This window comes from Desmodus rotundus, chromosome 2 (assembly GCF_022682495.2).
Source record: "Desmodus rotundus isolate HL8 chromosome 2, HLdesRot8A.1, whole genome shotgun sequence".
Classification (NCBI taxonomy): domain Eukaryota; kingdom Metazoa; phylum Chordata; class Mammalia; order Chiroptera; family Phyllostomidae; genus Desmodus; species Desmodus rotundus.
In genome coordinates this window covers 61,727,620-61,739,995 of record NC_071388.1, presented here as the reverse complement: position 1 = coordinate 61,739,995, position 12,376 = coordinate 61,727,620, and the positions used below count along the sequence as shown (strand labels likewise).

The window sequence follows — 12,376 nt, the reverse complement described above, 5'->3', positions numbered from 1 at the left end:
TTAGAATGCACTCAGAATGCTTTGTCATATATATTTTTAAATTTTATATCTTTTTGATTTTTAAAAGTTTATATTAAAAAGTAGGAATATCTGAATTACAGGTTGAACAATGCATTCTAAATGCATTCTAACAATGTATTCTAAGAAATGCTGATTACACTCTTCCTAGTTACAACTTCTTTAATTCACAAACAAGTTGTTACAATTAATGGAAGAAGGTATGCTGTATTTCCTCTGGTTTGCAAGTACATGGGTTGAGAAATACTTCTTTGCTTTCTTTAAGTACAAAGTCATACCTGCAGAGTGGTGGTCTATGAGAGAGAAAAAAAGAAAGGAAGAAAAACTATTAATAAAACACCTAAGTGTCTTTTTTCATAAATATTAGAATACATTATGCTTATAACTAACTAGTTTTCCAAATGCAGGGAGTTGGAACAAACCGATAGGATGGTTTCCACTCTTTTATTGGGCTATGCTGGGATGAAGCAGACACAATGTTCATGAAAAAAAAAAAAAAAAAAGAACAAGGTAATTTCTGTGTTTCAACTTCTCTCTTTGCTGTCCCACTGAAATATGTACAATGCATGGGAGATATCGCTGGACACCGAAATAAATGAAACCCGAACTCAACTCAGCAGCTCAGCCGCCCCTCCTGCCCCTGAACCGCACAGACAAATGCTGATGAAACGATTTAAGCAATTATCTTTGCCCCCTACTAAAATGGAAGTAGTAACATGTGGAGTATTCTATATCTAGGAGAGATTGTGTAGTTGGTAAGTGAAGATTTTCGAGAAGTCAAGTCACTGTGGTAAATCAAGCATCTTGTCTAGTTATCTTCCTCTTAATATCTTGAAAATTTTCAAAAAAATAATTAAGTAAAATTTAAAAAAAGACTGGTAAAAGTTCAGGAATGGAGGCTAAACAAAAAAGTGTAGTGATAAATAGAAATTTCCTATATCAGCAATAGGAACAGCCAAGGAAATGGGGACAACTCAGCTTCACAGGGGCGGGTAGTTCACAGTCAGTGGTCACATGAACCTCACCAGCTCAAGGGACACGTGCTCCCAGCCTTCTAGCTCGGTTCAGACATCACTGGGTAAGTTTTTAAAATATTCAACAGAGTTTTTAGGTTAAATTATTTAATTTTTAAATCAATTTTTTTCTGCTAATGTATTTGGAAGTGATAAAATGTAGACATTCACCTCTAATTATAAAAGCTGATATAAAATACTATAGTATTTTACATTGAAAATAATAAAGGCATGTTAAAATTTTAATGCTAATACTATAGCAGTAAATGTGCAATAAAATGTTAATACTTTAATCTCTTAAGATTTTTAAGATATTAGCAAAATATCTTTTTATTACATTATCAAAGATCGGAATATAATTGAAAAATCAAACTCATCTTTCTCTACTACTAAGACATAAGTAGAGGAATGACTTTACTACTCCCCACCCAAATATATGCATATTTATATCAATTATTTATCCCACTACATCCCTTATTCACTGCATGTGCCTTCAGTGTTCTGGGTCTCCCTCCACCTCCTTGTTTAACCTGCCCTAGTAGGACACGTGTGTCATTAAACTTATCAATGCATAAATTACCTCAGCCACTAAATACTGCTATTCACATGTTGTAATATACAACATTAAGATTTTCAATCCTCACACAAGAATATTTTATTATTGATCTGAGAGAAGAGAGGAAGGGGAGTGGGGTGGGGAGAGAGAGAGGGGGATGTAAGAGAGAAATATCAGTCAGTTGCCTCCCCCACAACTCCCCACCCAGGATGAACCCAGAACACAGGTGTGCACTCTGACCAGGAATTGAACCCAAAACATTTTGGTGTCATTTTGGTGTCCATGACAACATTCCAACCAACTGAGCTACCCCGCAGGGCAAGCTTTTCATTTTTTAAATCCTCACCAAGGATGTTTTTCTTCCATTGATTCTGGAGAGAAAGGAAGGGAGTGAGAGAGGGCGAAAGATGGAGAGAGAGAGACAGAAAGAAACAGAATGGCAGGGGGTTGGAGAGAAACAATGATGTGAGAGAAACATAGATCAGTTGCCTCCTGTATGCACCCTGACCTGGTTTCAAACCTGCCACCTTGGTATGTGCTCTTACCAGGGATCAAACCTGCTACTTTCTTGTGCATGGAACGATGGTCCAACCAACTGGGCCAACTGGCCAGGGATGATTTTCTTCTTTTCTACAATAATATGAAACCTCCGAACTCTGCTACTAATTGATATAGCTTCAATTAGTAATATACTGAATGTATACTTATAAGCATTCCACACAGTACAAAGCCTCTCCAAGCGCTGCACACGGCTTAGGCAGGTTTGTAATGGCTGCGATGTTAAACTTCACCAATACATACGAGGAAAGCCCAGCCTGTCCGCGCTACGCTGTGAGACGCCCGTCAAGTCCTGCCGGCTTGGCTCTAGTTCTGACACGATTTACTCTGTTACTAACAGTCCTCCTCCCCAGGCAATAAAAAGGATTTTTAAAAAACGTATACTTCATATAAAAATCTGTGGTGCATGTTGAATTACCATGGGATAAAAATATTATGCTTTTTTTCAATTACTGAAAGAAATTAATATTTCATTTTAGTGTTTTGCTTACCACAAATTAGCAGCAATGACCACACTGCATTGATAAATTATAAACTTTAATAAAATAACCCAGTGATAATCCCTCTAAAATTCAATTACAATTAGTTTTTTTAAAATTTCAATCCATATATATTATGACAAATTACAAGAAATATACATTCTTTCTCATTTCAAAATTCACCTTGTAGCTTGTGGCACAACATATCAGCACATCTGTGCAGCTATTATTCTTTGAAAATGTTACCTAAGATTAGGTGTCCAGCACTAGCACATGTGCCTGTCCCCACCTGTCAGATGGGGAAAACCAATAACGCACAGGTCTCTGATAAAATGCATCAAAGGTCTTGCCTCAGTAGTAAGAATGATGAACCCTAAGCTGAACACTACTGCAGGTCTGCCTAATAAATCTTAAAAGCAGGACCTGAAAGAATCAATTTGTTTGTAAGTAACTGAAGAGCATCTTGAGAATAAACCTGAAGAATATTCATAGGACTACAAAAAGATAAGCACTCAATGTGATAAAATATACAATGTCTGGCATGTAATCAAGAATTTCCAAGCGTGCAAAGAAGTAGGAAAATGGATCCAACATGGTGGTCAACCAATTGAAACCAACCCAGAACTAGCAGAGATGTAAGAGTCAGCAGGCAAGGATATTAAAAGAATATATAACTGTATTCCATGCATTCAAATAGGTAAGCAGAGACATAAGAGATACAAACAAGTCCAAATCAAACTTTTAGAAGTGAAAACTACAATGTCTGTTATGAGAAGTACCCTGGCCCTGGCTGGTGTGGCTCAGCTGGTTGGGCATTGTCCTGCAACCCAAAAGGCTACAGGTCTGATCCCGGTCAGGGCACATATGAGAGGCAACCCATCAATGTTTCTCTCTCACACCAATGTTTCTCTCCTTCTCTTTCTCCCCCCCTTCTCTTCTCTCTAGAATCAATAAAAGTAAAAAAATATGTATTTTTAAGTACCCTGGATGAGATTCATAACATATTAGACAATATGGAGGAGAGAATGGTGACCTTAAAGACATAGCAATAAAATATATTCAACATGAAATAAAAGAGGAAAATAAATTGAAAAATTAAGAGACCATCAGGAAAATTTCAAGCAGCCTAATAAACTTGACATTAGAATTCTCAAAGGGAGAGCCAATAAAAAGGGATACAAAAAAAGATATTTTTAAAAATAGTTAAAATTTTAAATAAAATATGATATAATGTATGAGCCCACAGGCCCCAGAATGTCAACAAGCTCCAAACACAAGAGGTATGATTAAAATTACAAGTTACATCATAATCAAACTGTTTCATACCAGTAATGACAAAATCTTAAAACCAGTCAGAGAAAAATGGCATATTTTCCCCACAGGAGCAAAGGAAGGATACTAACAGATTTCTCATTAGGATAAATGCATAGTAGAAGACAGTACAGCAACATCTTTAAAATGGTCAAAGTAAAAAAAAAAAAATTAAAAAGCTGTCAGACTAGAATTCTATAACCTGATAAATTATCTTTTAAAATGAAGGTATTAGAAAGCTTTTTCAGACACAAAAAGTATGAAAAATTCACAACCAGCAGACCTACACTACAAAAAAATCTTTAAAAAACTCTATTAGTCAAAAGATAAATTATACCACATGAAAATATGCATCTAATAAGGTTTAGAAGTCCACTAGATATATGGAATTTCCTCACAAAACTAAAAATGGAACTGCCCTTTGACCCAGCAATTCCGCTGCTGGGATTATACCCTAAGAACCCTGAAACACCAATCCAAAAGAACCTGTGCACCCCAATGTTCATAGCAGCACAATTTACAATAGCCAAGTACTGGAAGCAACCGAACTGCCCATCAGCAAACGAGTGGATCCAAAAACTATGGTATATTTACACAATGGAATTCTACGCAGCAGAGAGAAAGAAGGAGCTTATACCCTTTGCAACAGCATGGATGAAACTGGAGAGCATTATGCTAAGTGAAATAAGCCAGGCGGTGAGGGACAAATACCATATGATCTCGCCTTTAACTGGAACATAATCAATAGAAGAAAAAAGCAAACAAAATATAACCAGAGACATTGAAGTTAAGAACAATCTAACAATAGCCGGGGGGGGGGGGAGGGACAGTGGGAAGAGGGGATTACAGGAACTACTATAAAGGACACATGGACAAAACCAAAAGGGAAGGTGGAGGTGGGGGAGGGAGGTGGGTTTTGCTGGGGTGGGGTGGAGGGATGGGGAGAAAAGGCATACAACTGAAATTGAATAACAATAAAAATTAAAATAAAAAAGAAGTCTACTAGAATGGTAGCTAAGTGGATAAATACATTAATTTTCCTAAGTATTTACAATCTCTTTAACAGCTTGACTCTTTAAAAATGACAGATTGTATTATGGAATTTTTAGCATATGTAAAAGTAAAACATATGCCAACAACAAAATAAAATCTATAATGGAAGAAATGTAATTATATTACTATATAGTTTTTATGTTATATGTTATATGGTAAAATTCACTTGAAGGACGGCTGTAATAAATTAAAGATTATAATATCAATCTCCCAAAAAACACCTAAAGTATTTTTAAAGAGTTATAGATAATAAATACACAAAAGAGACGAAGTGGATACATAAGACTACTCAATTTATACAAAAGAATGCAGACAATGAGAAAAAAAAGGAAACAAAGAACAGACAGGACAGGTAGAAAGCAAAGTAGTAAGACGATAAATTTAAACCCAACCACATTAATAATCACATGAAATTAGAAGATGTAAATACCCTTCATCAAATGGCAGAGGCCATCAACACAATTTGTCAAATTAAACCCACACTTACAAGAGGATGCAGCAATCTCACTGACAGGTACTTACCCAAGTGAAATAAAAACTTATATTTACTTAAAAATATGCATGCAAAAAACATGCAAATATTTATGTTGGCTTTCTTCAGAGACAGATATCAAAAACTGTGAACAAACCACATGTCTTCCAACTGGTGAGTGGATTAACAAACTCTGGTATGCCATACATAGAATCCTATTCATCCACAACATTCCATTGATATCAGGAAGAACATGGATGAGTTTTAAATGCACAAAGCTAAGTGAAAGGGGCCATATTTAAAAGGCTATATGCTAATTGATTCCATTTATATAATGTTTTAGAAAAGGCGAAACTACTACAGTGGAAGTAGAAGTGGGAATGCAGTTGAAGATGAAGGAGACAGCACCAGGCAGTTCCTGTGACTGGTGGAAATGGTCTGGATCTTGATTGTGGTGGTTACATGAATTTACCAAAACTCCTAGACCTGTATGCCTAAAAGAGTAATTTTACTGTAATATTTTTAAAGATAGCTTTAGTCCAGCTTTTCTCAGGATGTAATAATACCAGATCACCAACACTGTGACTGTACCTCTCAGTCCCCAAATTCCCAGGCCCTGCTCTCCGGGAAAACCCTAGAAGAGAACTATGCTGTAGTCTTCACAGCAGTTTGTTATAAAGAAATAGTCACTGGCTGAGTGCTTACACATTTTAATCTGGGCCATAAGACATCACGTTTTTACAACTCACGTTCCCAATAATTTGGCAGTGCTAATTCTCATTAATTGCACATTATCTGTATGGACAGATCTAAATAGGAAAAGTAACTAAATGGTTATGACAATTATCCAGGTAATTAAACTTGAGGCATACATTTCATCCAAGCATCTGTTAACATCTCCAGCCAGTAGGGAATGTTAAGAGTTTTGCTAAACACCCACAATGTATTTCAGGTTTTTTTCCCCTGAGTAGAAAATTTGGTAAATTTTCATAGTCTATCCACTGTCTAAATTTCATATAAAAGTTAAAGTTACATGCATGCTTACTTTTTGCTCTGTAACATCCCTGTGATTTCACCCTATTTCTTACTTAACTAGTGAATGAGTTGCATATAACATTTCTCTATGTAAATCATATTCAGGAACATAATGAGTCAAACATAACAGTGGTCACATCTGTCTGCCTTTCCTTTTCCCCTGAAACAAGTCACTTAGAAATGCACGGAGGGAGAGCAGTGGCTGTCGGTAGGCTCACCAACATTCTGTGTCAAGGTGTGAACGTTACATGGTGAGGTGGAAGATTTGAAAATGTGTCTTCTCCTTGAGATTTCTTCTATGAATATAAAACAAGGGAAGTGTTCAAAGTGCAGAGAGTTGTCTATGCATAGCCAGTGTTGATGATAAGCAAATACTGAGGATAAATGAAGTATCCAACAATAAGAGGAAAACTAAGTTGATTGTTCCACAAAAGACAGCAGCCATTAACTTATGGTTGGAAAGAGAAAATTGCTTATAACCAGATTCATGCTGTTGCAAAGCTTCCAGTACATTATGATCCTACTGTTATCTATGTGAACAGTGACCCGTGAAGCTATTGCAGTGAATAACCTGCATGATCCTACAAAGTTTAAACAATGAGAACAGAATCTAGCCTTGGCATTAGCCCATACACACATAGGGCAGATTATCCTTGGTTCCTTTTACTGTTTACATGTATGGAACTAAATTTATCTTTCTCACTTTAAGCTCCCGCTCTGTTTTATGTACAAAGATTCTAGCTAAATTTTTGGTGTTTGGCCAAGATTTACATTATGTGCTTCTTCTACACTATGGAGATATCACTTTTGTTTCTCTTTCCATTTATGGAATATAGGAAGAATACTTTATTGCTGGACAATATGCACCCTTTACATCTAAATGCCAGAAACAGAAGATATAAGCTAAAGCCTTCAACTTCACTATTTATGCTTACTTTTCTGATGCTCACAGAGGTATTAATGGGGGGAGGGGGATGTAAGGGAATATGATGGTGCAACAACCCTGGCCTTTTAGAAGGTAGCTTTCGGGATGGCAAAAATACAGTTGTCCCTTGAACAATGCAGGGATTAGGAGTGCAGATCCCCCCCACAGTCAAAAATCTGTGTTTAACTTTTGACTCCCCCAAAACTTAATTACTAATAACCTACTGTTGCCTGGAAGCCTTACTGGTAACTTAAGTAGTCAATTAGCACATATGTTGTATGTTACATGTATTACACTGTATTCTTGCAATAAAGTAAGCCAGAGAAAAGAAAATATTAGGAAAATCATAAGGAATAGAAAATATATACATATATTGTATGCATTCATGACATACCTAACTTTAAATTTTTTTTAATTTCTATGCTACATGATTCCTCTATAGTTTTTGTCAAATTGTCAGAAATCTTCAAAAACTTTTTAAATATATTTATTTTTTAAAAACTATCCAGGTATAAGTGGGTCCATACCATTCAAATCTTCAGTCCTTCAAACATGACCTCATAATTCCCCCCAATACACTTTGTCAGGGAATGATGTTGCTAATATTCTTAACTAAAAGTATCCATATATGTTCATATTTCAAAGGAAAAGGACAGTAAAGTTGTCCCAGTATTTTTCCATTATAATGACATCTTCCTTATTGACTTTTGAATGACTAAATATTCTTTATACCAAGTTACAAAATAACTGACACTTTAATGAATTGTTCTAACTCCCCTCTATTGATATATATGTCCTCTAAATGAATATTATTACTTACTATTTTTATTATTTTATTCTCCAAAAATTCTTATTTACTAAGTTCAACATTCATAGAAATCAAATATATTAATACAGAGACCTAGAAAAATAACAATTAAGTGTTGCACTCAACTAAAGAAGAGAGGTTTCTAGCAATCCTCAAACCCATTGCTGTTGGCACTCGCTTGATGCTCCCTGTCAGAACACCTCATATTCAAACTGACAAATGATCCACTCACTAAAGACCTTTGAGTGGTTCTTGGTGCTCCCATAGGGGCGTGTGTGTGGAAATTCGTGTTCTGCCACAGTGAACATGTATTCACACATCAAGACCATGAGGACGAGGATGGTGGGGAAACCCTCCTTGGTTGTGAGGACATGAAACCAAGAACAGCAAATCAAATGGGCTTAGGAAAATGCTGTTAGAGTCTATTGTCTTTTAGAAAACTGTACCCACACAGTAACTCTGATGTCACAACTTTTGGAATAGAGATATTTGTGATGTTACTGACAAACCAAGACAGGGGACTGTAAAATTGAAGGGGGTGGGGGATCAATGGGGACTAAATGGTAATGGAAAAAAATTTAATAAAAATTTTCTTTAAAAGTGTAGAGTCAGATTATCCTCCTGTTTTTATGTATACATGCTAAAGTCTGACTCCTGTCAGTATACTCTTGGAGTTGAATCTCTAACAATTTGTAGAATCTTAGCTACAGCAGATGAAAATGGACATTATTCCCTTCTCAGATAGAGAGTAATAAAATTAGGCAAAAGAAAAGATGATTGAAAATCGTGATGATTTATAACTCCTCCAATTATATGTCTTACTATAGTCCTTTGGACCTCATATAAGGATTGTATAAAAGAACTCTAAACCACTCTGTAAATATATATGTATATATAAAAATTATTGATAAACTTCTAAGGCAGACATTTGTCTTACTATTTTCATTTTTGTTGTGTTTTATGCAATAAATAAATCTCCTCCAAACAAAAAACAAAATGAATTTTGTACCTTTTAGATATTCTAAAAAATATAATTTGAAATACACAAAAAACAAATATTTGATTACTTAAATTCTTAAACTATTTTATAGCAAACCAATATTTTCAAGATTAAAAGACAACATATTTAGATCAAAATTTATTTTCTTACCTCTCTGGATACGTAACGGATTTTAACACGAGACGCTGGATTCTATATTGGCATGTGGAACATTGCTGCTTTGAGCTCTGGTAATATGCCAAACCAATGCTTGAAATATTTATATCATTTAAAAACTGGGCAAGAATCTTGACCTCTTGAACTTTGTAAAATGATTTATTATTCCTAAACAGAAAATTTGACATACTCAGAATATTAGTACTTTGAAATGTAATTTAACTCTAAAATCAATATAATATGAACAATGCAGGATAGACCAATCATATAGGAAAAGGCCAAACAATAAACATTATTTAAGTAATTATTTAAATAATTTAAAACAAAATATACAAAATAATAATATTTTCATCTCCATATGTGATATTTGGGGAATATTTTTTAGAAAAAAAAGTGGGAGATCTTATCTTTCTGACTAGGTGTTTAGATTATTCATTTGTCTAAATTAGATAAGTCATCTTATGCTTCTTTTTTTAGACCCCTAAACAACTATCAAAGTTCCTTGAACAGACTGGATGCTCAAATAATAATCCTTTGCTGTTCTGTGCCAATTTATCAAATATTTGTGAATTGAAGACACAATTGTAAAAGTCTAAGTTTTTAAAGGAAAAACCAAATTCAGTATTTAATAATAAGCACAATTTCCTGATCATTTACAATGTACCAAGAACTACAATAAAGCTTTATATACTTGATCTTACTTAATGACCTCTACAACTCCTTTTATTAGGTACTATTTGTGTTATCATTTTACAGATGAGGACACTGAGTATCAGAGAATACAAGGGCCTTTCCTAAGCAAGTGAATGCAACACTGGATGCAAACACAGCCATGTCAACACTCTTTACCACTCTGCTCAGCTCCTTATCCATATGTATCAGAAATGGGGGCCCTGGGGTCATTTATGCCAACATGGTCTGCTGACTCCAAACAGAACTCCGAGGAAAATGAAAATGAGAAGAAAGAGGAGGAGGAGGAAAAAAGGGAGGGAGGGAAGGGAAGAACAGTAAAGAAAAGGAGGGGAGAGGAAGGGAGGAGAGGGGAGAAAGGAGAAAAAGAGAATGATTTTCAAATCTGTTAAAATAATTTCCTTCTTTGAGGCAATGTCTCACTGTGCAAAAGCCTCAGTCACACACAGAACAGCCCAAATTCAACCAGCTGGCACCCGGCACTAACGCCATCTTATATTTACCTCTGCTCTCCTCTCCTTTTCAATCTCCACAGCAGGTCAGCCCCAAATGGTTATCACTCTCTCAAAGTTCATCTCTGTACCCTCCCTCCTCTTTCACAGAATACGTCATGGGTCACACCTCTAATTTTTGTCCAAGGGATTATCTAGATTTCTCAGAGATACTTCAAAGTAAGCATATCCAGTTGGGAATGTGTTGTCTTACTCCACAAACTCACATCCCCTCCAATGGTTTCAAATACCTTGGCTTGTGACCACCAAATCTCTGCCTCCGGCTTAGTCCTGTCAGCTGGATTCAGACACATATATCCGCTGTTACCCACCATGCCTACTTGGATATCCATCTCGAGGATACCTAAAGCTCAGCAGGCTAAATCTAAATGACACTGTCCCCAACACCTACCTCACAAAAACAAACAAACAAAAAAACCCTAACAACCAGAATCTACAAATTTCCTTACCATTTAAAATTGCAACCCCCATCTATTCCCCAAACCAGACAACTAGAATTCACCCTTCATAGAATCCTCTCTTTCAATCCCCACACCCAATCAATCATAAATTCCTACTGACTTCACCTGTGAAATTCCTTGAATATGCTTTGAATTCATTCTCATTTCTCCATTACCACTGCAAACACTCTTATCTCAGGACAGTTTCTTGCCCATATTCTTATGACAGTACCCTGTCTTTCCTGCTTCCAATCCACTGTGGTCAAACTGTTTTTCCAAAATAAAAATCCTGCCCCAGCCAGCCTGCCTCAGCTAAAACATGTCAGTGGTTGCCATTTTCCCCATGAATAAAATATAAATCCTGGAACATGTCTTACAAGTTCTAGTTCCTACAAAATCCAGGTGCCCTCCACCTCTCTCAGGTCTCCTTTGCCTTCCCTGCCTGTATTTCCAGATGTAATGCTCTTCGTTCAGCTCCTGAAGTGGACTATGCTCCCTCCTGCTCCAGGATCTTTGCCTGCATTGGCCTCTCTGCCCAGAATACAGCAAAGCAGACTAAGTCCAGCTCACCATTTAGGTCCCAATCAATGAATATAAAACCTCCTTGGAGAAACTTGTAGTGGCCCCACTAATTCTCATCCCCTCACCCCAATTTTATGTTTCCTTTCACACCACAGTGTGCCTCAAGACACATTATGGTCCATATGCATATCATGGACAGATTTTATTTACATATTTTTATAATTATTTAATTACTTTTACATCTTTCATAAAGGTGGAATTTTAATGAGAGTAGGACCATGTCTATTTTTCTTATCATAACATCCTCAGAACTTAGCACAATACCTACTTCCATGTGGATAGTCATTAAAAATTGTTCGAACAGAGAAATGACAAACATCATTTTATTTGTCTTACATACTTGTAAAGTCTCTCTGCTGCATTAGACAATATAAGGACAAAATCCCATTTGTCCAAAGTGTTATGCCCCAATTTTTGGTGCAGTTACTGACTTACAGAAGCTCTCAAGAATTTTATTGAATGATTAAATTGACTCCTCTCCATGTATCTTCTGCCTCAGTGAATGGCATCATAATTTAAATAGTCATAAAGATTAACACTTGAAGTCACTCTAGATTGGTTTATTTCATTCACTTTCACATGTTTAATTATAAAAACAGATCTATCCTAAAGCTCGAAAACCCACTTTTACTTATTTGGTTAACCTCCCCATCATCTTTCATATCAATTATTCCAATAGTCACCCTTCTATTCTTGTTCCTCTAATACCCCCATGACCCATCCATCTGGGGAATCATTCTCACCTGAATGTCCATTATTGATATCCTG

The 12,376-nt window shown here is 35.9% G+C and overlaps 1 protein-coding gene across 1 annotated transcript in view; it reads right to left on the bottom strand.

The window, feature by feature from the left end:
• Positions 1 to 205: 205 nt before the first annotated feature.
• LIPI (lipase I) overlaps positions 206 to 12,376 on the bottom strand; it is a 39,919-nt gene continuing 27,748 nt past the window's right edge. Inside the window, exons 9-10 of the mRNA XM_045193531.2 lie at positions 9,379 to 9,552; positions 206 to 311 (exon numbers count right to left, since the gene is read on the bottom strand). Coding sequence (XP_045049466.2) covers positions 206 to 311; positions 9,379 to 9,552 — 280 coding nt within the window. The remainder of the gene's footprint in view (positions 312 to 9,378; positions 9,553 to 12,376) is intronic.